Raw genomic sequence first — 27,212 nt, 5'->3', positions numbered from 1 at the left:
GCTTTGAGAAAGGGAAGATAAAAGTTTTCCTTCCAGCTGTAACTCACTCTATCTCTACTCGCACCGTTCTGATTATCCGCGACTGATTATCTCCACCGTCGAAAGAGTTTTTATTTTTACCTGCTGCTGCTTTCTTACGTCATATGCCCGAAATAGTTTCTTAAACTATTAGTCCACTCGACGAGTGTTTTCGTTTTTTTCGCGATATCTCGCAAAATTCACCATAACTCGTCTAGATTTTGAAGGAAGGGTGCCAGATTTTATTCTGAGTGGATATTAAGATACCACCTTATATACAGAACTCGGGTTTGACGGCATCTGAAGAGAATCAGCTCGCTTCCATTGGAAGCGGTGATATGAGAAAAGGTTTTTCAGATCCGATTCTGTGAAAATAATCTCATTAGGACTTTAAAGCACTTTATAATTGATTGCTCAATTTTAATGGATCGATTTGATGCGATACATTTTGTCCCAATATGCCTGTACAGTACTGCATTAAAAATTGTTAGTAGATATTGGTTTCGAGAACTCTTAATTCATTGATTACATTTTCGATTCGATTCAACGACTGCCAAACGTCTCAAAAACAAACACGTCCTCATGAGGATTGAAACAACAACGTCAACCTAAGCATGTTATAATTTGGAAGTAAATACGTTTCGTGGTTTGAAACTGAATAGGTTTCTATGATGGCTTTATAAAATTTTGTGAAAGTGATGGTCTGGTATACTTAAAATTAAGCTAACTAGAACACTAATTTTTTAAATTTAACCGTTCCTATTACTTCAAAAAGTACTTCTTAGGTTTTAATCGTAAGGTAAAAATAATCCAACCCCATGCTTCTACGCAACCACATCAACCGGTAAATGTCAACACAAGGAAATGTTTAAGAGTATAAAATACATCCATTTGATTTTCAATAATACATTATCAATTCGTCTGGAATTTATTTACACCACATAAAGCTGACGCATATGCAATTTAAGGTTCACAAGCCACATAAGTGTGTGTACACGTATACAGCCAAAGTTTCCGTAACGTCAGGAAATTGAATCTCTTTCAGCGTTCCGTATAAATAATTACTGCCTTCCTTCTTTGGAGAGTAATCCTGTGGACATTATTGCCTCATAATGTGGCGATAGCAATTCTCTTAAGTTAAAAGTATCGATTCTCGTTGTGGGGTTGGGCCCAAGCTACATTTCTTCCTAAGAGGAGCTGAAAGTCTCAGTTAACTTCATCTAAATCCTTCCACTCCCATTAGCGGGAATTATGAAGCAGTTATAGAGACCGAGATTGTGAGCTTCAAAGAGCTTGTGGAGGAAAAATCCGGTCGTGCTCTACTGCAGATTACCTCCTTAAGGCAACCCTGGAAGTTCATTGCCGCCAGGTGTTTTCTTTCGATGATACTCCTTAGTGTTACTTAAGCTGACAGAATCATTTGAGACAGAACTAAAGTTCCTTACGAACACTAAACCATTAATCGAAGTTCACTAATTACCTTCGATATTTCCAATTCATATTTTCAGTAGAATAAATGTTTAAAGGAAAGTTAAGACACAATAACTTTATTTAGGTGGGGAATATATCCATCTTGCTATTAAAAAAATCCAGTTCTTGTAAGAATATTTTCCTTCCGTTTATTTCATAATACGTGTCTTTAGACTTTCTTAGGAAAAATATAAATGAAATAAACCAGCCAAATTGTTTTGCAGCACTCTAGCATGCAATTTTTACCCATATGTTTAGACATTATAATTAAAATTTACGCTATTAATAATTTTATAGAAGTTTCTAGGAAGTGTTGGACGACTTTCATGAATTTGTGAATCAAGGGTTATGGAATGTCAGTTTTACAGTTTCAAGATTAACAACTTCAGGAAGGAATGAGTTGGCGCCTGAACGTTAGGCAATTTCTCACCAAAACTATAGTTGGGTGATGCATATACTACAGGCGCCATCCAGTAATGCCTCTGGGTGGCTACCCAATCCTATCATTTCTTATTTGATTAATCGTCGCTCAGACTTTCCTGCGCGTAACATGCTGGTTTGTCTTTTGGTGACAAAATAATTAACTAGTGAATTGCTTTTTATTACAACATTAAATCGTGCGCTAGAAAAAATGTGAACGATTATTTACTTAAAAATACGATCAAAAGTTGTGTTAATATATATATCTAGGTGGATATTTGTACTCATTTGAATGAGTTCGATGGTAGTGAACCAAGTAAGCCTTAAGTAGTTCTTTACAAAGCTGAGTTTAACGTAATATTATTGATTACAAAAATTTCCTTCAGAGGAACTAAAGTAGATAATCATTCATTGCGTGGCAAGTTTCACTATAAAAGAAAACAAACTCTGCAATAATGATCAAGCTTTAGCTTATCATTCAGCCAAGTTGTTATTTATTTATTATTTATTTTATTATTTACACAATTACGTTGCAATTAGGCAAATTTCCTGGTGGCAACGGTCAGGTTCGGTCAAAGATAACTACTAACAACGAAAATTACATACGAACACATAAAAACAGATAAGAGACAAAATATTTTTACATAATGACACTTCCACATCACATACAAACAAACTTCCACACCACATACAAAATGCCGTCCACATCACACACAAACAATATTTTCCAAACTACAGTGAAGTTTATTACCCAGTGGCTACTTTACATTTCAACTTAAAACTTCTAAAATTGCATGGAAAGGGCTCAAACAAACCTCCAGGCAGCTGGTTCCAATCAATAATGGTTCTATTTAAAAAAGAGTATTTTTTCTTATTTGTTTTTTGAGTCCTTATTTTTATTTTGTGGCTATGGTCGTTTTTTCCCTTAAAGTTAGGCTTTTCTATCCCTTGCCATAAATCTTCCCACGCTTCGTCCTTTTTAACAATTCTATACATCGCGCCTAACCTACTCCTTTTTCTTCTATTTTTAAAACTCTCCCATTTCAGTACATCTAACATATCCGTGACACTATCTGTTCTTTTGTACCTTCCGAGTACATATCTTGCTGCCTTTCTTTGAACTTTTTCTATCTTTTTAATATGTCCCACCTCATATGGATCCCATACTATGGAGGAGTATTCTAGGATAGGGATAACTAGTGCCTTATATGCTTTTTCTTTTGTGGCTACGCTACTTCCTTTTAAATTTCTCATCACCCAATGCAATACTTTAAATGCCTTCCGTGTCAAATTATCTACTTGGACTCCCCACCCAAGATCCCTAGTTAAATAAATGCCTAAATATTTGCATTGACTAGTACATGGGATTCTTTCTCCAAAGAGGGTGTAAATTTCCTTTTCTGCATTCTTTTTATTTGAAAATTTTATATGCTTACTTTTACTTATATTAATGCCCATATTATTATTTGTAACCCAGTCACCAAGGCGATCGATGTCATTTTGTAATATTACATGGTCATTTACATGTTCTATCCGTCTGTATATAATGCAGTCATCAGCAAAGAGTCTTATTTGGGAATGTAAATTGTTTGGTAGATCGTTTACGTAAATTAGGAAGAGTAATGGCCCAAGAATACTACCTTGTGGAACTCCTGCTAATACGCTCGCCTCATTTGAAAATGTATCCCCTAATTTTACTTTTTGAGTTCTGCCTCTGAGAAAATTTTTTATCCATTGTTTTACCCTCAAGTCCAATGGTAACGAATCCAACTTTAACAATAATTTATCGTGAGGCACTCGGTCAAAAGCTGCCGAAAAATCAACAATTACTGCATCCACTTCCTTTCCTTCGTCTATTGCGTCGCCGATGTATTGACTTAATCCCAAAAGCTGCGTTTCACACGAGTATCCCGTTCTAAACCCATCTTGGTGTTTGAATAGCCATGTATCTCTTGCCCACCATTCCCGAATGTAGTCAGCGATTCTTTTTTCCATTATTTTGCAAACAACTGAGGTTATGCTTACCGGTCTATAATTGTTGGCTATTGTTTTATCCCCTTTCTTGAAAATTGGTGTAATATTTGCTTTTTTCCAATCATTGGGCAAGGCATCATTATTTAAAGTTACTTTGAATAGATGACTCAGGTACAAAGCTATTGCGGTATCACCCAGTTTTAGAATATCAATTGAGATATTATCCGGTCCCACTGACTTATTTTTCCTCATCCTCCTTATTTTTTTCACAAAATATGAGTCCTCCAAGATAATACCGTTTGTCGAGGGCAGTAGGTTATTTGGTGCTGTTATGCTGATGAAGTTCTCTGTCGTTTCCGAGCAATTTAGGCAAGCCTTATTTTCCTTTTTGTTTTCTATTCCCCGAAAAACATCCGTAAAGCAGAAGTTGAACATATTTGCTATTTCTACAGTGTCTGTTACAATACCATTTTCCTTAGTTTTTAATATAGTCACGCGTTCCCTGTTATCTTTCCTTGTTCTCATGTATCTATAAAATTTCGTTGCGTTGTCTTTTGAAATTGCATTGATAAGAAATTTTTCCTTTGCCTCCTTCTTTTCCCTATTTAGGTTCCGGACCAAGGTCCTGTAATGATCATTCACGTCGATGAAGATCAGGAAATTCTGAGACAAAGAAATATCGTTTTCTTCAACCGCGTGTTGATAAATATTTAAATATTTTAATCTCTGAAAGCAGTATAGTTGAGTAGCCCTCCTGCTATGAACTTCTCCTGTATGCAGTAGTCTATAATATTGATTTTCCCAGTTTAATTTAATGGTGGGCGCCACTTAAAGTCGGCACCCACTCACAGTGAGGTCAGTGGACTAACGAAAGCTAGACCAAAGGTCTTAGGTTTTAGTTCTGTCCTTTTTGTGAATGTGTTACGATCTTGAGTGGTAAAATAATCTCATAGTCCTAATTTTTCCGATTAAAAGGGTGTTATAATCCCTTCCATATTAAGCTTTTCTATCCGTAGTTTCCTCAGTTGTTCTTGTTAGCATTTAGAGTCGATCTTGCGTGATTCGTGCGTGGATGTTCTCTTCGCATTCCTACCGGAAAGACGAGTTTATGCGCGTGCCGCACGAAAAAATGACCTGTTCATATAGCGATTCAACGGTAGAGATCATGCCTATGAGTTGTTCCCCTGTCATTTTCACTCAGAACGGAGTTTTAAGGGGAAGCGAGGGGGCGTGGAAGGATATGGGTTACGGTTCAGAGGGGAGTGTGTGGAGACTGTATCGATCATCTTTTGCGCCCGCAATTCCCTTCAATTCGTTTCCCCTCCGCGCCGGGCTTGCCGGCATCGGATCCAATCCTTTCCGAGATGAAAATTCCTCTTTTGTCTCCATGCTCGCCTCTTCGCAGCCTCCCGTGTTCATTACAAGCAAACTTCGCCACTTCAGACGAGGGTGGTGTGGGGAGTTGTCAGCGAAGGAAGACATCATTGGGATGGATTGAACAGAGGATAAGGGTAGATGTGTGGGTGACACAAATTCGATCTCAAAAATGGATAGCGAGAGGGGCGTTGCGTTTGTTTTGCACGCGATATGCACGATATGTTCGATGAAAATATGTTAGAACAAATAAGAGCTTTTATTTAAAGCTTTAGTTTCATCCCAAAGTTTCTTTTAGATTTGCCCGTTAGATAAAACATTACAAGTGTATTTAACTTGAGCTATGATGAATTAGCATTCGTGGGTCTTCTCATACTATACTTTAAAACTTGAGAGTCATTGAGATGTAGTCGATCAAAAGAATTTAAAAGTAGTTTTATTTTAAACGGCAAGGTTTTGAAATTTTGTTCACTGTCTGTAAAGAATAAGAATGGCAGTACTAAATTAACAATAAATGTATCTTGCTGACAGTTGAATATTGTTTAATTGCGGTGTATGTAAATGAAGCATTAGAAATATTGGTTTGAAGGACGCATGCATGGTTAGGGAGCCATCCAGAAAATCATACAGAATGGGTTTAGCTGAGAGAGCCCTTTGTATCACCTGGATTTGAACCTCTAACGTTTATCCAAAGTGTTTCCAAATCCAAAAGTTTATCCATACAATTTTATGCAATATTGCCATGAATTATATTGTTTTAGTCGACTTTAGCAATTTTTAGGTGTTTATACGATCGAGTCCTTAAATATACCCATTATGGCTTTAAATAATACTAGTTTATTTATCAATTAAACTTTTGCCGGAAATATTTCTTCGAGAGAAAAACCCTTGTACTACGAGTATGAAAGTCGCCAAGATATATTAGCGAGCTGCTTCACTAGAACAAAGAGCATCATGATACCTACTCTGTCTTAGTGTGACGCGCAATGGGTGGCAAAGCAGGGATAATGAATACTTAACGGTAGTTTTCATGTGATATACTTCTTCAGTTTTGATTGAATTGCGTATTCGTAAATGTTCCCTGTGGGAGGAATATGTATTGGAATGTAAATGGTATTATCAATGTAGGTACGCGAAGCGCGGTATTTTAGTTTTACCGTCATACGTGAATATTGGATTGATCTTAAATAACGAATGTGCATGACCTGTATAAATGTTTGAGTATTGATCCATTGCAATTACTAGAAGTGCCTTGGAGTGGAATTTCCAAAGTTATATAGCGAAGTATATTTGCTTATTTGGACTGAAAAAATTCAGAAAACAATTTGCCTATGTTTTTCATGATTGAAAAATAGGTAAGAAGTGAAGAGCTTGTGGAAGGGACAGAGAAGAGAGAGAGGGATGGAGGTATTTGTTCTCCCTGATGAATCATGAATTGAATTAACTAGGAATGAGTAAATACAGGGTTTGTCCGGAAAATAAGTGTACTGAGCTCAGGAAAAAAAATTTATTACACTTTTACATATCTTAAGCTAATATTCCTCAAAATAGGACCCTTGTGAGTCGATACACTTGTTCCAGCGGCGTTCCCATTCCTGGAACGCTCCCGCGAAGGCATCATCGGGAACCTCTCGAAGACACGTCGTCACGGCCTCTTTGACGGCGTCCAAAGTCCCGTATCGCGTTCCTTTCAAACTCCTCTTTATCTTCGGGAACAGAAAGAAGTCCGGTGGTGCCAAGTCCGGGCTGTAGGGCGGGTGCGGCAGCGTTGCCACGCCGTGCTTGGCCAAGAAGTCCGACACGACAAGCGCGGTGTGAGACGGCGCATTGTCGTGATGCAGCCGCCAGATGTTTTTGATCGCTGGCCGGACGCGGGCGACTCGTTTTCGAAGCCTGTCGAGCACTTGGACGTAAAATGCAGCATTTACAGTTTGTCGTTCAGGGACAAATTCGTAGTGGACGACTCCCCTTTTGTCAAAAAAGACAATGAGCATCGCCTTGATCCGAGATTTGCTCATGCGAGCTTTCTTTTGACGGGGTGATGATGGGGTGTGCCACTCCGCACTTTGTCTCTTCGACTCCGGTTCGTACTCAAAGATCCACGTCTCGTCACCCGAAACAACGTTTTCTAAAAAATGTGGATCATTTTTGCAGTGATCCGCAAGTTGTGTCGCGATTTCCAAACGATTGAGTCTTTGATCATCACTGAGCACTTTCGGCACCAACTTTGCACAAATTTTTCGCATCTGTAATTGCTCCCTAATAATCTCTTGCACTATTGTTTTTGGCACATTACACTGCTCTGCTATCATCCAAACACTAAGACGACGATCAGAGTTCAGTACATCGCGAACTTTTCGCACATTTTCGTCGGTGAGTGTCGTTGATGGGCGTCCAGGCCGTGGTTCGTCGTCGACCTCTTCTCTGCCCTCCACGAACATCTTGTGCCACCGAAAGATCATGTTTCTGGACATGGCTGACTCCCCGTCAGCCTGGTTAATCATACCGACAGTTTCGGTAGACGATTTCCCAAGCTTTACCGCAAATTTGAGGGAATAACGCTGCACCAAAAACTTCGGCATCGCGTTCCGTGACGTGGGTCGAGCGTGGAGGTTCGCGTTAACAGAGCTCCTCACTACACCACAGCTCAGAGCCGACTGCCTTTTTCAGCGTCGCTTGCCAACATACCCCCCTCCAATCGCAGCTCGTCAGAGCGGTGCTGGGCGCGCCTGGAGTGGCGGGAAAAAATCAGTACATTTATTTTCCGGACGAACCCTGTAGACGTTGAACTGAAGAGGAGAAAATAATATCCAACTAAATGTAGAGGAATAATGAAAAATATACTATTGATGGATATTCAGCATTCGATGTAGAAAGGATACAGGTAATCTAGTCAAGTGGTTTCTTAAATTATTACTAATACATATTTAATCGAAGATATCAAGTTAATTACACTCTTGTTTGACTATAGTTTGTGTCACTAACAATACCAGATAGGTCATAGGCTGGATAAATTTATGGGCACATTTCTCCCTAATTTTTTATTTTAGGTCATACAGAATATTAAAAAGACTAAGTGAAGGTACTGATGATATAAAATTTGCAAGAAACTTCACCTCATGTCAAATATTTCTCTAAGATTCTCGTGAAAAATTATTGCATTCCCGTATTCGTCTAATGACCGGCGACGGTTATGATGAAGGTTCACTGAATAGTTGATATAGCTATCGTCTTAGAAATGGATAAAGAGTTGGTATTTATTCTCAAAATAGGTCGTATTAAGTCACGAACGCAATATTGCAATATTTCAAGGAAATTTAGCGTGTATTGTACTGGGAAATAATAGGAGATGCAAAATTTGAAAATATGCAACCCAAGGGAACACTACTCAACTTCAACTACTCCAAGAATAAATACCATAACGGTTAACGAGACCATCGGCAATCAAATCATAGCACGTGACTAGTTGGAGGGGAGAGTTAACAGAGATGGGTGGAGTGAGGCGAGGGACACATTTGGGGTGTCCTGGGAGGGGAGGACAATATCTTCTTCCTTCCATCACCCACTGGGATTCCCGTGTTATTTTTCATCAAGGCCGAGCCTCTAGTGAGATGGCCTCCCTTCCTATATTCCTCGACTAAACGCCGTCAAAGCCTCTTTTCTCTCGATCTCTCTTTTGATAAACCACAAGAGTGAGAGGGAGAATAAGGTAGGGAGAGATAAATTACAGTCCACCCTTCCCGTTACTCACATCTTGCTCAATATTTCTTTAAGCCATTCCAATAGTAGATTGTGCATGAGAACCTTTTATTTCTACAAAATAGTTATGAATATAAGACAAGTTATTAAGAAACGGAGATTATTAAGCAGCCATATGACAAATCATTTATCCTACCGTTGTTTATTTAATCGTAAAGTAAATCAGATGTGGGTTGATAAAACTTGTAACTGTCAGCGCTCTTAAATGCACTTTTTAATGTGTCAAACTCTACGTACATATATTCGTATTATTCCTTGAACTAAAATGGGCTATAAAATTGCTGCATTCACTGATAAAAACCAAAAACTTTGATCAGGAGCAAGAGTTGAATGCCTTAAACACCAGACAAAGTTCTGGTCTAGAGTTAAACTGGTTATCGGATTTGGATTCCTTTGCGCATGCAATATTTTGATTCGCGTGGGCTGTGAAACGGTATACCATGCTTGACCAAAAAAATATTTATTGGCAAGTGAAAAAATTATAACGTTAGAGCACTGTAACACTACTCATCCTATTTTGTCAATACGCATTGGAGTTAGTTGAAATCTTCAAATAACAAAGTTGCTTTCGGAACCATTATTTTTGTGATGCCTTTCACACAGATAAGTAGAAAAATGGATTGACATTCTGGCCTAAGTTCGAATAGAAAATCGCAAGAATTTATGAGTAACTTAGAGTTGAAGTCATGATTAACCGAGGAATTTGAAAGTATGAAAAGAGTTGAAAAATAAAATTCCATAACGTTTTATTTCAATAGAGAAAAACAGTATCTCAGTTACCAATGAATTATGTCTGCCATTGTCCCGAAAACAAACCTCTTGACCCTCAACACCAATTCTCCCATCATTCCCTGCCAACCTTACCTCACCTATCCATTAACTCCCTTTCATTTTCACCATCACCGTCTTTTATGATGGCCTTCTTCAACAAACCCTCCCTCCATTCATCTCTTCTCAGCCGTTCTTCTCCCTTTCATTACTCCTCAAGAGACCAAAGAACGCTCTCCATTTCGATGGCATTTCAGAATGTCCATTGTTTCCCTCTCACTCTATCCCTTGCCACTCTGTCGTTGACCTCCCCCGTGGGCCCTTATTGTGGCGCTTTTATATTTGTTTTTCATTTCAATCGCACCTTTCCCTTCTCTTCCTTATTCCATTCCGCGTTCCCAACTTCGACGATATGATTATCGAGTTGGCTCTCCCAAGAACGTCTGTCGTTGTAACCGGAATGGGTTGCTAAGAGGTTTCTCTAAACCATTTGTCGTCTATATTTACTTCCACCCATCTCTATTGGGCAGTAGATCGCGAGAGTGAACAGTTTTTGGAAATTTAAAATGGAAGAGAACTTTGGACATCATTCGTGATGCGTGAGAAGAAATAACATTTTGCTAGACCAAGAAAAAATATGAAATTAAGGAAATGCTTTCAATGTAACTTTAGTAATGTAACGTATATATATATATATATATATATATATATATATATATATATATATATATATATATATATATATATATATATATATACAAACATTCTGCTGAAAGCGAATTATTTTCTTTAATAAAACTATATCGCTCTCTTCAGCTTTGAACACCGCAGCTATCAATAATTTTTTTCGAGAATTTTGTCGAGAATTGCTAAGAGCATTCTCTAAAATTTTGAAGCGCATAGCTTTAAATACATATAGTTTAATGTTTTGATAACATGATTTTCAAACAGCTCTAAAAACATCTGTGATTACTTGTTGCAGCGAGCGTAAACGGTGCCCTCAACATCATTGGTATGAGACAAAATAATTTTAGTGCTAACTCTTTAATGTCGATCACAGCTGCTATTCTTAGACAATGATCATTCAACCGACTGGTTTGAAGATACTTGTCCTAGTAAATATACCATTGGTACATACGATGAACTGAATTATTTATAGCTAGTCTAGTACGCATTTTACATTGGTTTGATGCATTTCAAATGCTAGATTTTCTATCCACGCGTTTGGAACCAAATAGGTAATAATTATAATTATATCGTGCGAGAGTAAAAAACCACCAATCGCAAAATTGGTGTTAACAAGATTGTGGCTCCACTTTTGCATGGAAAGAGGGGCAGTGCGTAAGTGGAAATCGGAAGAGGAGATCTTTAGTAATATGCGCTAACGTGTTGTTCAAAAGGTGTCTGGTCAAATTGAGTCTCCCTCGATTCTCTCTGAACGGAAACAACATCTAGGCTATTTCTCTCTTATCTGGCGGTAGCTGAAAATTTTCACCACTCCCTTTTTACCAAAATGTCCCGTGCTTTCATGAAATTATTTCACCGATTACGGAACGGTGGGTCGATTCCGCAGGTGCAGTGATCACTTGACGGCCACTCTCTCTTTAAAAAGCAATATATGCGTGTAGTGTTAGGAGAGGAACGTTTTTTTGGATTTTGCTTATCTCCTTATACTGTGGATACTTTGATATGAACTGTTAATAATCAATAATCGTTGGCCTGGTTGAACCGACAGTCTAGCTGTGGGAGAAGATTTGATTTTCAGCCTTCGGTTGTTTCTTGCACCTTTTTCTTTGTTTTACGGACTCAGAGCGTAAGAAAAGTCTTCCTTTTCAGAGGGACAGAAGGTCTCTCTCTTTCTCCCTTGAGTGCTCTGACCCCTCTCTCACTTCCATTGTGTTCCCTCTTTCTGATACACTCTCCTCGACCTCCCTATTCTTCTCCACTTCTCCCTTCAATGCTGCTCCTTCATTCTCCGCAACTTCCTCCTACACTTCCTCCCTGACGAAGGCTCTCCCCTTCTAGGAATCCGGGAGGAATTATTAAGTCCCTCGGTGGAGGCGGTGTAGGTAAGAGGAAAAGGCAGAGGGAATCAAACGAGATTTGCACGGAAGTGCCAGGCAGGGCTCTGAATTCATAATCTATTTTAATTTCTTCTTATTTCCTGAACATGTTTTCCTCATCGCTTATTGCCCTAGACTTAAGAATATTTCCGTTAACCGCACGATTGGTATGAAGAGCGGAATTAAGAAGGAGGAAATCGTATTTTGTGAGAAAAAATTTAATTTTATCTTTGTCAAAACTAATGTTCGATTGGTTTTTAACATTGCGAGAACATAAAAACTTTTATGCATTCAAGAATGCGTCAGGTATTGTCGATAGTTTCGGCGCCTTCTCCATATACATATATGAACTGTATTAACTCGTATACGAGCTCGTATAGCTTTGCTTATCCCTCGCAAGCTCTAGTACTTAAAGGGCCTTTGTATTAGCATTAATTTGTTGGAGAAGGCGACCGAAAGCCAATGTAATTTGACATAGGTAGGGAGTATGTCAAGGAATGAATATTCAGTGAGCAGAGGAAGAGGGGAGGAAAACCCGGTGTTGGCATTGGCCTGACAGATGGGGTGAGAAGCCAGTACATTAGCCTGTTTACCATACCGATCCCCTTGAATTACCTTCGTGCCTGAATCTAATGTCTAAATCTATGTCAGCACTATATTTAAATCTTTCAGCCCTCAACAATTATTTTGATAATAATTTCTTGTCATTCGTGACATTTTTAACCTCTTTTCGATTTTATACACGGATTATGATTTGTGAAAGGCATCGCTCATGTTCACTGTATAATAGAAAAACTACTTTTTTGTACGCTTTGCTGAGTAAATGGTCGATTTTAGTAGATCTTAAGACAGGAAGACGATAATGTTCCAACATGCTCAGAAGAGAAATTTTGCAAGAGGAGAGGAATTTTTAGATGAGTTATAAATTGGTTGGCAATGAAAATGATAGATACTAGAAGTCAATTTGAACATTTACTTACCATACAAATAACGGACCACGAACTTCACTCTGTTGTCCCAGCTGTAGGCCATTTTTATTTTTCTTTGAGGTTACTTGAGTTCTGCGAGGTAATGTGTCTGTAAAGAAACAAAAGAAAAGTACTTGAGAAATTATTCTTAATAAGTTGAGCAAACAAAAGTATCTTAATTAGATACCAGTATCATATGCACTAAGAGTACGACCTTCATATACTATGGATAGGAATATCGTTAATAAATTACATTGTTGATGACAACCTGAAACATTTGCATTCGCCAAATTCTTAAATACTAAGCGTTGATATTATTGTGTCAATTGTTTCAAAATAATAGCTTCAAATGAAGGAAATTAACTTTAACTCAGGATATAATTCATTTTGAAAGATAGGATGAAATGATCGTATTGTAACACGTTGGATAAAAACATCAACTATCGTATGGATGCCTCGTGGCCGTTTCTCTGAAGGGGAAGCGGCTAACAATAAAAAATTACGAATATTGGACTTCTCATCTCATTGGCTTACAACTCTTTTTATTAGTAACCCGATGAAAACCATGTATCACTGAAAAAACAATGAAAAATTATTATACGTTTACATGAACACTTGTTTAAAAAAGCATTATATTTCATAGATATTCATTTAAGGGGATAATATACTGATTTCATTTTCAAGCGAATAATAGCTAAAATAATCAGCTTATCAACCACAGATTGCACGAATAGTATGTTTTACAATCTTGAACCGATTTACCTGTATATTAACCTAAAAAATGGTTGAGTGTAATATGCAAAACGAGATTTTTTGTCCACTTCGTTTAGCAAATAATTTGTTTTAGCAAAAGGAATGAGATTCCAAGCGTAAAAACAAATATATCAAATATGGTAAGGTCATAAATGTTACGCATATAAATAAGCAAAAAGGCTGAAACTTGGAAACTGATGGTACATCTTGAAGCTGATAAATATTCGGGAAAAAAACATAGACACGAGAATGCATCGTTAAAACACTATAGGAGAAAAACCCCTACTCATGGATGATTATATTCAAATTAATGCCACTGCCTATTTAAGGATTTCCTCATATGTACACGCAACTTCGAAGCAAAATAATGCAAACAGAGGTTGAAAATAAGTGCATTGAACGAAAAACGATAATGGATGTCATTATTTTGAGATATTTAATGACAGGTAAATTATAATTGCAGAGGTGGTACACAGAGTGTAAGAAATTATCAGGGCTTTGGCCTGGTAGATGTAGCGTGGAATAAATTTTACTAAAAATGATCACTTTTGCTAGGTCTTTGCACTTAAAAAAAATTAAATTTTTGGAACGTGAAATTATATAAAATCTGGGTCGGCAGGCGAGTAAGGGGAGCTGTAAAACAGGAGAGGAAACGGATTGGGGGGGAAAGTGATAGACCGAGCTTTATATCTCTATTCAAAGTGAAACCAATCCTAAACGCGAGCGACTATGTACCTGTTGCTCCTAAAAGCATGGGTTCGGGCAGGGGCAAGAAGAGGGAAAAGGGTAAGACTTGGTGTTGCTTGGTACCTGGGGGACAATAACGGGTAGGGTAGTAGTTACTCAGTCCTAGGACTATCAGGTCACATTTGGTTTTTATTGCAACTATTATATGTTGTCCGATATTTATCGCCAAATTTCACACTTAACAATTACTATCTACTTAAATGAATCCATTAATTATTCTCAGTTAGCCTGTTATAAATACGTGTGCGCGTCTATACTTGATTATCTTGTTTTAAAAATCTATTTCGAAGTTTAAATAAAATTAACGTTGGTTAGAAAACTCTCAGTCTTTAATTTTTCTGTGGTATTAATTGATTTATAATGGAAAATTTATATTAAAACATAATTATTCTGGTAATGATTGGTTATTTTTACTTTGAAGAGCAATGATCATCAATGATTCACCAGCACTAAGTAGAATATATTTATAGCATATTTAGCATTGCATAAGTAGGTAACTACTTATTTCATTTCGGTAAATTTTGATAGTCCCTATTTCAGAGAGCAGTGAACATTTTCTCGGCGTATAGGTGACCAGCATTCAATGATTTTTCACAACGTGACTAGCTATGATTTTCGCCATCGCATTATTATAGTTATTACCCATTTTCATTTCTATTCTTTCTGTGATCTATTCATCCACAATGGCAGTCTCTTATTCATTATTCAGTAACAAAAGAAAAAACAAATTTGAGCACTAAAGTGGATAAAGTAAGATGAAAGAGACTTTTAAAATAATGCAGAATTTTAGAAGAAAAAATAATCAAAATTTTGAACGGAATGACGGTGGAAGTTACAAAGGCAGTTTAAAAATGTAACGCTCTCTCATCCTTTCGTTGTATTTCCCTTAGAGGAACACCACTCCTAACATTATTCTCCGCGAAAAGTTCCAGGCGAACGCAATGCCGTGCTTTTCTTCCTCTCACTCAGGCAACCTTTTTTCTTCCGTGTTTTAAGAGGACTGAGAGGAGGCTTAATTGCTAAACCAAATACCTCCCCTTCACAGTTAAACCTATGTTACTTTCCCTCATTCAACAAAGCATTTTCCTTTCTCTGCCGGCATCCCATTTCGTCTACAATTTCTACCCTCGTGGCACTGCTGTCCCCTCGAAGCATTGGGATTAGATTCATGCATTCAAGAATGTTCACGCCAGCAAAATTTGGTAATGATAGTATGAAGGTGACTTCCAAGAGGCACTTGCATGTGACCATATTCATTGAGATGCAACAATTTTAGATTGACTTTGACCGGGTTCGCGGGAAAAGCGAATGATTTTTACCTCTGAAATTGTTGCATTATCATGCGCATTTAGCGAATGTCTCCCTTAAAAGTTACCGGCCCGGTATCTCCTGCTGTTTCTTGGACTTTACCATCAGTAAACATACATCTCATTACCGGTTGGGTACAGCTCTCTTCTCAGTTTTCCCTACTGACATTTACGTTATTGTACAAGATCTCGTATCATGTTCTTGGGCATCTCAGTTATTAACACAATGTGCCAAGTAAAACAAAATCGATCGCTGCAAACAAGAAGAGATAAATAAAATAAAATTTGAAAATCATTATTTCCTGGAGGAAGAGGAAGGATTGTTTTTTTAGTTTTTGAAAAGTTGAATTATGCATATAGTTCATACCATCTTCGTTCCATGCATATAGTTAAGAAATAAATTATTGTGAGCTCAAACTATCAGCAATAATGTATTTCTATGAAATGGAATTATAATTTATCAGAAAAAGTGCAATAGAATACAAGAATAAAAAAAAGATAGTTACAATTTCCCTCTAGATAAGTTAAATACAGGGTGTGGTAATATAACTTCCTTTTTTTCGAACGCAAATTCATGATACGCAAAACGCAACTTTACGCAATCATAGATAAGATGATGTAATACATCAGAAACCTACTATTAAACTTATCTTGAGGAAAAGTGTTACCATCTTTTCTGTCTTATTTTCGAATTCCACGGCATCACGCCTAAAATTACTCAATTAGAGCACAAGATGGGTCCATAGCAGGAATGTTGAGCGACGGGGTTACGAAAAGACTGGTGAACTCGTAGACATGAAGGCAAGCTGATATTATTAGCTCATCTTAGCTATGATTTTTCTGTGGTTTTCTTGTCATTCTTCAACTCCTATTGAATTTGCACTATCTCGATTGAGAAGTCATCGAAAATGAACCCTCTAACAGTAATTTAATTAAAAATAAAACTTTAGTGTGGTTCTCAATCTTCTTTAAGTTCCTGGTCATACTTGGCAAAAGGTTTATTGAAATGTCTTTTTCTTTAATTTGTCATTATGCTAGAAATAAAAAAGTTTTAAATGCATACTATATTAAAAAAATTGACTTACTTGGCTAATCATAAATTGTGTCATCAAATTTCCTTATCATGAAGCTTTGGCTAAAGAAACGAGTAATCACTAATTTATCATTACAAGTGTTCGTCCGTTTTACGGGTTAGTTGGACTTCGAGTGTCATGCAATAGTGATATGGTTACTATTATTTCTCTACGCCCTTTCTGGATACCTGTGTTTCATATTATTTGATCATTTCAAATGTAAACCCTAATTTGGATATCAAATACGTACTTCTTGGACTCTAAATCATTCCCTCCCGTTCCGTCCTTACACCTCGTAGCCAGTGGTTGAAAGATTCCATTAATTCATTCTTCTTCTTCTTCCATGCTTGCTTTCCTGCTCGCCTTTTTCCTCCTACTTTACCTAATTCGTAATTTCCTCTCCTGTTCCGAGTCCACGTCAATATTTAAGGGAGAATTTGCTTAATATTTTAACGGATAGTATAACTGAAAGCGGGAGAGGATTTTTATTTTTCTGTCGGGAGGAGCCTCTTTTGTCGGGTTTAATATTCGTCATTGATTTAAGCGTTCTCTCCTTGCCTTTTCTTCCTTTCTTCAACTCAGCAGGGGGTCTTTCCTTCTTTTTTCTCTCTCCTTTATCAGTGCCTCTCCTTTAAAATCCTCTTCGAGCTACCCCGCTCGGTAACAACGACCCCTGCCGTCATGCCGACAGGCGTGCGTGGGGCTTCAAAAGACAGCTGTCTTACCTTAAGTACGCGATGCCTTGTACCAAGCCAATGCCAAGTACCTTAAATACGCGATGCCTTGCTTCGTCGGAGTAATAGTGTGCGACTAGGGTAGTGGGGGTAGAAAGCTAGGGAAGCTTCTACCTATTTCCCGGAAGAAATGGAAATTTCAAGCGAAGGAAGCAATTTGGATCTCAAGCTTTGGGTCGTAGTAAGATCGACCGACGCTGGCTTGCGCAAAAACCGTCTAATCTCAAAACGAGAAATGATAATAGGGTAATGAATGAGAAGATTTAGTCATCTGGTCATTGATTTATTACCGTAATGGATACATTTTTTTAAATTTTGGAACTCCATGAATGATTAGACGTCGATTCTCCTCTATGCTCAAACCAGTGTTCGTCTGGGGTTTTATAACTTAAACAACAGCTTTGCATACATACGTTTACCCTAAGAATACCAGAGATATTTGATGCCAAGAGTTTCGTGAATCTCCGTAATTATGATGATAGAAAAACAACACTATATAAAGGCTTTGCTTTCTACAGAAATTGATATTTATTATATAGAATATAACCATATTTGGAAAGCAAAGTCTATTTTATTGTATTAATTTCCGATCAAGCCATTAGAATCTTTGATAATGCAACCATTATTTTCGCAGTTTTTCGCATTAATTGTGCAATTGAAACTGTCTAACATGATCAAATTGATGACGGTATATGAATTAAGGAATTTTGAATAATTTAAATTGAAAAGGAGTTTATTATTGAATAAAAATAAGAGTAATGCAGGCCAACGATGCGATGACCCGAATATTATCAGTGTATATTTCCTAATTCAACAAATCACTATAGTTGCATTGTATTACAAAACTTCTGACAACCATTACATTTAGTCCATTAAATTTAATCTCAATAAATTGATCTAGTAAAAAAATGTGGATAGCATAATTTAATGAAACAGCTGTGTTTTCTTTGGTTTTTCTTAAGGCATTTTTGTCAACCAATAAACATTAAAAGTTTTGTGTTTCTAAATGGGACTATTCAAATAATGGTTTGGTTTCATTTGGATTTTAGGCATGGGAAGGAAGTTGAAAAAACTAAAGCAATGTTTTCATATCGTAGAAACGATAACATTTTCTGCTGCCTTAGAATATTTCCAACATTGCTGGCTCTGAAAATACGGTTTTTCAAGTATCAATTATAAGTACTTGATGACCGCTCTGAATGATGATGGACAACCCTGAAATTCCCTATGTTATTTGAGTGAAGCTGTTAAGGGTTACATGTATAATGGTTTGGATCAAATAGAAATTCGCTGCATAACTTGTAAAACTTTCCAGGCAAGAATGTCTTTCTTTTGCGGTGAATCTATTTGAACTCTGCTCCTGGAACCAAAACGCCACTTTGCATGGCCGTTATCTGAACTTTAGTATTCCAACGTAGTTCTAAAAGCACGGTGTTATTTTTACATGTTTCGCCCATGCTGAGCGCTCACTTCTTTATCGCCAAGCATAGTACGCTATCTATGCCCTCGGGAAGAGGAGGGTTGATGCGTGGACTAAATTTAGACCGAGAGATTTTTGACCGGCTTGTAGCGTAAAGGGGTCCCAAACGGCTCCCTCGCCCCGGGCCCCGGTGGGCCGCCAAGGATCCCCGGACACCCCATCCTCCTCCACTTACCCGTCCGACCAACCAACTCACCTCACTCTCTCCTTATTCCATATTTTCTTCTCTCTCCGTCCGTGTCTCTCCCCATCTTCTCAAATCCCTTGTTTCCCCTCCATTTTCCCGCTATCTCTTATTCCCCTAACTTTCATTCCACCTCCCGAATCCATTATGCATCTTCCTCCCCTTCCCTCCTCTTTCCTCCTTGCTCCCTCTCTAACTCCCTCACTCCCAATGCCGGCAATCTCCTTCGACTGCCTCAGTCATCTACATACACATCATACTTCGCGAGCCGCCTCACGGGTGTTTTCGGGCATCAAACTTTCAGAATGCACTTGCAGAGGGCTTCGAAGTTGTTCTCGGTTTCTGTGAAATAGCAGATGAAAAAAAAAGCTGTGTACCAAAAATATTGGGAGTTTGATGATGATATTGACGTGACTGAAACAGTATTTAAACCTATCACTCCTAAGAATTAAGACCCTCACCGCAAGTATGTTAAACATCCTTCTGATTGTACAATACATTCTCTGTGAAATAGGTGAATCATTTCAAATATGGTGATAATTATTGCATACCAAAATGCAGCAATACACGTATACTTCATTTTCTCAAATTAATGTTTTTGTTCACATTGAAAGCCTTAGATATTCTTTACAATTGTCTTTGAAGCTTCGTCTTCTGTAACAAATGTCCATAATGTACGTTTCATTCGGTGTTTCACTCTTTACAATTTTAATTTGGAAATTAAGAGATTTTATGTGGGGATAAATATAAGGTTTCAATATTTCTGTGTCACTTATTTCCTGTTCCTTAATTTTATCCGGATAGTCTAATCAGTAACACATTGTGTGCAGTCCCAGTAATGCCTTGATAGTGAATTAGAAGTTAGTTGATGTTTTCTTAGTTCAGTTTTTATGGGCGGGTTAGGATTCGACTCGTAGCGTCATCTGCAAGTGAAAAAAATACGTCTACCTTATATCGCGGTAGTGAATCCCTAAGGACGATTCTATATTAACCCGTGAAATTATTTCTTTTAAGAAATACATTGTAAAGTAGATTGAGCACGAGGTAGTCCGTCTCTCTTTGAATTTGTTTCTATACGAAAAAAACTTTTTAAAAATAAATTTCCTCCCTAAATATTAGCTAGAATCAGTGAGAAAGTATAAGATTACTTATTGTTTGTTTTCCCTTAGGGCAAGCATTATCACTTGCCATTTTGTTCATCTGTGAATTGGCCAGTCAGTAATTTTTTCAGCGGGTATATATTTAGTAGAAATCACAGGTTGATTAGGATTGCGTCAGTGAAGAAGAAAGTTGTTTTTCCATGGAGAATTTGATTTACCGTCTTTATTTACCGGATTAGGGTGGGTACTCTTCCGCGCACTTATGCTTGCTGCATGTGCTCGCTAGGGAATCATTACTGGAATGTCTAAAAACGTTTCTTCGGCAGGTGTGTAGGGTTTAGATAGTACCAGCGCACGATTGTGGGTAGTTATATAAATCTCTGCTACTTCTGAAAAATAGGTTAGCGGCCTTTATATAGTGATCGGGGAAGCAAAGAGAGATAAAGTACTGTGTAAGTGATTTTTCACAGTTTATCATTCCCCATCAGCAATGCCGCTTCCGTAAATTTCATCACTCACCATCAGTTTGGAAATAGTATTAGGCGCTCCATATATTCATGGCTCGTCGGAATAAGATTTATTCTTAATCCATAACGAGAGTAAGCAAACCTCTGTTTATCGACAAGAGAGCGTTCTTTGATAAACGGCTGAATTCACTCAATTAAAAACATTCGTCATTCATCTGGCAGTAGGTTTTGTTAAATTACTCCCCTGATCTCAGGTTTATTTGGCAATTTTATTTAAGCATAATAATTTGACACAAAGGTGTATCTATCATATTAGGTTATGTAGGACTCTTAATTCGGAGCACATTTTCGCCGCAAGGCCATTTAGGATCGTCATCCATAGTTACAACACTTCGGTAAATGACTGGCCCACTGGGTTATGTTCTTTTAAGCGTGTGATTGTAGCAATCACCGCTCCTCATCTCTTTAATCTGTAGCGACCTTGTCTTACGCAGATTATCTGCAGCCATCCTGTTTCGCATCCTGCCTCGCTCGAGAATCCCTGGCTTCGTCGGTTGATGGTATCCCTTAAGGGGGTTCCCCACACTTGCGGATTCTGCCGCATGAACGTCTCCCACCCACATAATCTCTGCAAATCGTCCTTTCCTTTCGCCAACCAACCGTTTAACACTTCGTCTCTCGGGTGGTGTTTAATATGGAGTGAGGGGGGGAAGGGAAAAACACTCTCGCTCGTCTAAGCGCAGGAGCTTGACAGCACTTTGCGCCGAAGCACATCCATGCCTATGAACCGTTTCCCTTCCGTTCTTGCCTCTCCATCTCAATCTCAATTCCCAAACCCTACCCCAACGGAAACCACGCCCTTCGTGAAGCGTTATTATTATATACGCCCAAATAGTGCCCTGCAAGCCTCATAATGAGGCCATGCAGCATGTAACATGGGTGTTATGTCAGGGGTCCAGTCATTTGGGTAATTAGTGATTTAACCGTGCAGGAGCATTAGGTGGCGTAGCAATTAATGTATGAGTGGTTTTAACACGTTGTTCTTTTATTTGATACGATTGCAAATTTTGTGATGAAAAATTGGTCTCTTCTTTTGCAGTCAATTTCCAAACTTCTAGCTGTGGTCCCGCCAAAGGTTATTTTGCGTGATTAGAATTATTCCCTTTGTACTGGCCAACATTCAACCCATGTGATATATATTTATCTCTTTTTTTTGCTTTTAAGCTTATACGTCCACACATCATTATTGAGAAAGCACTTAGTTTACTAAAAGAAGATGAATTCAATTTGAAAGAAAGAAACATTGATCGAAAGGGATGTAATTAAAATAAACTCCTTATGGCCCTGCCCAACTAAATTGACAGAGGTGCCAGATAAATAAGAAAAACAAAATCGCAATGTGCTACAAAATATGTATGTAATTACCTATTGTGTCAAATATTGTTTAAACTATTGCCCTCTCTCTCTATCTATTATAATTGCTTATTAAAAAGGAAAGTTAGAGTTACCAATAATTTTCATTTTCCCTGTTTTCTGTAGCATATGTTTACTCTCAACTGCACTTTTTCAATTAGTGCTAATTATTATTTTTATTTGATTTGAATTTCTAAATTAGCATTGATATAGTTTCCTATTGTGACAACAAATATGTAAAATTTCTCTGCTGGCAGAGCTCCTAACTATTGAAAAATATTATTCCATTCTTAATTATTCATCTCCTAACATTCTCTCAAGGGTTTTTATTCATTTGTTCTTCACTATGTCAACTAAGCTGAACCAGTGGATCCCCATACTGTTGTTATATGTACATTATCTTAAATTGCTCGAAACCAACGCAAAAATTACTGACTTAATCACATCCTGACTTAAAGAAAGACTTAGTGCACTTGACTCAGGATACAGTTTAATTTATTATTCATTTATACGATAAGTTTCTCAAAGATATTATTTCGATCAAGGATTACCCGCTATTAATTATATTGTCAGTATAGTATAAATGGAATCCAGATGTTATCACCCGAGATTTTACAATAATGATTTGATATTTTCTGTGACTTCATTAAGGGTTTCAAACGAAAGTATCATATTTTGCTCTTTATATCTTGTTTATTTCAAAAGTAATATTTCCCAAGCAGACTTTCAAATTTTGGAATTTTATTCTAGGTGTTGTTGTTTTAATAAGAAATAAAACCTTTTCTTTACGCGGGTACGTTTGAATTTTGCCCCAGAAGGACGTGAGGAAGGGGAACTCTAGAGCTCTGGCATCAAGAAGATGGATCATGATAAATCTAACGATGAAATGAACAGGGCGAATTTTTTTCCATCGATCTAAAAAGTAATGTACATAGGTACATACTACAGTGAAATAAAAGATTCCTTCTCGCTGAATTACTTTATTTGTTCCGTAGTTGATGATTAAAAAAGTGTTTCTTTAATTTCCTGCCTACCTGGTAAATCGTAACGGATACGTTGGATAACTTTAAGGTCGTGCGTACGTATCTCTGACATTAGTTATACGTTTTCACTTAATTGGTTCTCTTAGCGCGGCGTTTTTGGTACCAATTACGGAGAGCCTAAAATATATATTTGTCTTGGAAGTATTATTTTATGTGATCATCTCGCAGCCGTAAAAAACGATCACGACTATGTTATCACCATTATACTCTCTGCCAACAAAATGGCAAGCTTATCGGGTTCCTGACGCGTGAAATTACGATTGAAATCCGTATTAGTTTTAAATACAGCTAGCATCGTTCACGTCTTTGTCTATTTAACTAGCATGGATTTTGATGCTCCTCTATGATTGACTGTTTTCCGTGGAAACTGCATTGTTACTTTATAAGACCAAAGCTCATCTATGAAAAAGAAAATTGTGGGTTAATGTAATGTGAATGAATATAGTTATTGCTCTTAAAAAGATCAGCTTTGCAGTAGACAAACTAACAATAAAAGGTACCTTATCGTCCAATGAAAGCATTAGGACGAGTAGCGAGCGATGTATTAATTAGAGGTGTAATTATTCGATAGGCAATGAGGGCTAATTAATTATATGAATTGAATGTTTTCTATCTTCAAATATTTCTTCGTTTACTCCTGTTCAACAGTTCCATTGAACCTATTATCTGTTATCACTTTCACACTCGAAACAATATTTTAAAAGCGTTCTATTATTTAAAATGAAATATCCCGTCTGACATTGCTCAGAGATGAGGATGCTTATCGTGGATGGAGGGAGTACTTTAGATATTATTGTTCTCAATGGAAATACCTCACAAAACATTGAAAATATTTTATATGAATCAACTAATTATGCTTTTTTAAATTTCTTTAATATGTAATCATAGCATATCCATATCATCATGGCTTGAAATGAATGTCATTTTTATTAGGATGCTTTTGAAGAAGGTTTTACTCTAGTAAACTCATTAAATATATTAAAAAAAGGTTTTCAAGGTGTGTAATATGTAAAATTTTTCCCGGGGAAAATGAATACAATGAAACAGCTAATGAGCATTCTGCTCAATGGATTTCGGCTGATAAGACCAAGAGAGGTTAGTTTGATGCCGTAAAATGGGACCATAAATTTGATAACTACTGATCTCTGATGATTTATGCAATTATTTGTAGGACCTGTAGAAAATCCATCACTCCGTGTATGTACTATCTCCAATGGGAAATCGCTTTTTCAGGTGCCTTGTTTAGCGATCGTTGGCGCAAAATCAAAAGTTTAATTCTCTCCTAACGACTAAACCTTTACCTTCTCGTTTTCTTTTATCGCCTCTATTTTTCTTCCCTTAAGAGTTTTTTCTCCAGCCCTCCACTTTTCAAAGAAGGACAGCAAAAGTATGAGGGAAGGTTAAAAGAGGACGTGTATGGGCTGGGCGTGGTGAGAAGAATAACATTTAGTTGGAGGAGAGGAGAAAGACAGCGAGTCAAAGGACAAATTTAGTTGAATTGCGCATCGGATTATGGCCCATCACATATACTCTTCTTGCTCATAAGATTCACTCGGGAAGAGACGCAAATAAGAAAACGCAAAGTAGATAAGAGACGAACATTTAGGGGACTAAAGGCGAACCATGATATAGATGAAAATTCTCTGTAATGGTGATGGAACCATCGGGAAAAAAACAATGAGTGATCGTTTATTGCGTGTGTCTGTGTTTTTAGACGTTTTATATTACATTTGAGAGTTTCAGTTTGTGTTCCAACCAACATTCCGCCGGCTCAATATCTCACCCATTCCATCTAGCCGCTCATTCTGTTTGCCAAAAAATCCACATATTTATCGCACCTACGGAGTTCTCTAAAGAGTATTTTTGTCATCCCTTTAACGGGGTGAACGGGTTGCAAAAATAGTGAAAAATGTATTGATGTAGCGATTTGGAAGCAGACATTTATTCTCTTTTTATTTTAGCTTACTTTCTCCAAACTCTCTTCTGGAGAAACGTTCTTTCCTTTAATTTAACATTCCCATGCAATACAATTATTCATGGGAATGATTCCGCATAATGAGGGAGTGAATCAGAGTATGGGGGATATGTGCAGGTATACATACTTGTATGCTTAGATTTCGATGAGGATACATGTTTCAACGACTTATTCCGCCGTCCTTGTTTTTTGTCAAGCGCAAATTAAATGCTGACTTTAAAATGGTGCCAGTAACAGAGAATAATAAATTCACATTGAATCATCCAGATAGTACGGGTTTTAGTGGAGCTCTCACTTAGTTCTGCCAGTTAAAAGTTTTGATAAAATCATCGGAAACATTGTCTTGCATTTTCAAAGATCTGATTGTAAACGAAGGATTGATACAATTTCTTGAATATGTACTTCTCTTTAAAAGATTTCCACTAGGTTTCCATTACACATTATTATTTGGCAATCAAATTCAAATCGTAAAAAAAACGTGGAACCCTTAGACCTACAAATATTATGCTTATCTCTAAATACGGTGTATTGAAATTGTTATGACGGAAAAGTGGTTGAGACATTACTACTTATATTCTACGCTTTTGGTATTTGTGACGGTTGTTTTTATTGATTAATGATTAACGTGGGTGTTAGTTTATTGTAATTTAATCCTCCTTGAAAGTCATAGAGTGACGTTTTCAAGTTATAATGGAGTAAAATTCTATCTCAGTTAAGTCATAGTGAGCTTCGTAAGAAAAAGAACCTGCTAACGTAATATTTGAATTTAGTATTTTGATCTTAGTCAAGGGACTTTGCGATATTTATTTTTTATTCAATACAAATTCTTTTCGATTAAAGGTTGCTAGTCACAAAGTAAAGGGAGATGATTTTTTACGAGTAATTACTTAATTAGCTTTAAAATTAATCTTAAATATACCACCACTTTCAAAGTGGCATCTGATAAGTTTGTATGAAACAGAAAAAATGGGAAAAAAATAATTTTCCAGTTGTGATTTATTCATCAATATAATCAATTGTTTATCCTTTAAATCTGTTGCGATGTCTCTTTTTACACTTTGCTGTGAAGAAAAGTAATCGTTTCGGTTTTCTAGAGTTAAACATTGCTACCATCCCATTTTTTTAAATATTTACTGCTTGATAACGTTTTCGGAAGATTCGTTTTAGGTTTCAAAATAAAAACAGCAAAGGTATGACTTCGTAGTTTTTCCCATATTGTTTCTTTCCATTCACTAGTTATTTCATCTTTCAAAAGAAATTAGCTTCAGGCTCATTCTTTTTTTCTCTTTGCATCGCGTCTCTTTTTTCTCCTCTGAAGCGTTAGGTAGTTGAGGAGAATTCAAGACAGGCTGCAGTGAGTCCTCGGTCCCTATTGATTTACACTTAGAATATGGGACACGATAGACGTCTTTTGAGACGGCAGCGGCACAAAAATACTTGCAAAATATTTTCCAGTGTTTAACTGTAAATTTTGCGTACAATATGAGGCAAATAATTCCGTTTTTTGTAACTTACGACGTGAAATTTAAGTAAAGAATTTTTTTTAATCACAGCTATGGAGCTTCTGAATCAATTCAATGGATTTTGACCACCCATATCGTTAAGAGCTAAATGTACCTACACATTTAGAATATTTACCAGGCTATTTGCTCTGAATCATTCTTTGCTCTAATTTTTTCTGGAATCGGAATGCTCTAAGAATGTGTAATAAGGAAAATAAGATTCTTCATTTACTCAAACTGCAAAATAAAATCTTTCCTCCTCTACAAGAATAATATCTGTATCTTATCTCATATTTCCAATCCATCTCAATACCTCCTAAAACCTTGCTGACTAAAGCTTCATGCATAAAGGAAATATATCCTTGGTAATTTTCATTTTTCCTTTTTCCCTAACCGGAATACTTTATTCTTATAGTACCATTATCTTAACTCTTCAATTATTATTGCTTCAAATTTTGAAACTCCTTATGCTGTCAGATTAAATGTCCCTCGTCTCCCCATTCAATCAAAGTTAAATGATTCTCATACTTAACAATCTTCATTACAATAGCAATACTATATTTTTTTAATATCTGTTAATAGGTGCAGAATACATGCCATATTTTTCCCTACAGTGTTAT

The 27,212-nt window shown here is 37.0% G+C and overlaps 1 protein-coding gene across 4 annotated transcripts in view; it reads right to left on the bottom strand.

Moving 5' to 3' along the window:
* The window catches only part of Scp1 (Sarcoplasmic calcium-binding protein 1), a 258,498-nt gene that overhangs the window by 49,111 nt on the left and 182,175 nt on the right, over positions 1 to 27,212 (bottom strand). For all 4 annotated transcript variants that reach the window (XM_071595328.1, XM_071595331.1, XM_071595330.1 and 1 more), the window contains one exon: positions 12,827 to 12,923. In XM_071595328.1, coding sequence (XP_071451429.1) covers positions 12,827 to 12,878 — 52 coding nt within the window. In that variant the 5' untranslated portion in view covers positions 12,879 to 12,923. The remainder of the gene's footprint in view (positions 1 to 12,826; positions 12,924 to 27,212) is intronic.

Source organism: Hetaerina americana, unplaced genomic scaffold, assembly GCF_022747635.1.
Source record: "Hetaerina americana unplaced genomic scaffold, ioHetAmer1.1.p SCAF_7, whole genome shotgun sequence".
In the NCBI taxonomy this organism is placed as follows: Eukaryota; Metazoa; Arthropoda; class Insecta; order Odonata; family Calopterygidae; genus Hetaerina; species Hetaerina americana.
Note: the sequence above shows the minus strand (reverse complement) of the source record. Positions and strands in the feature narration are given on the sequence as shown.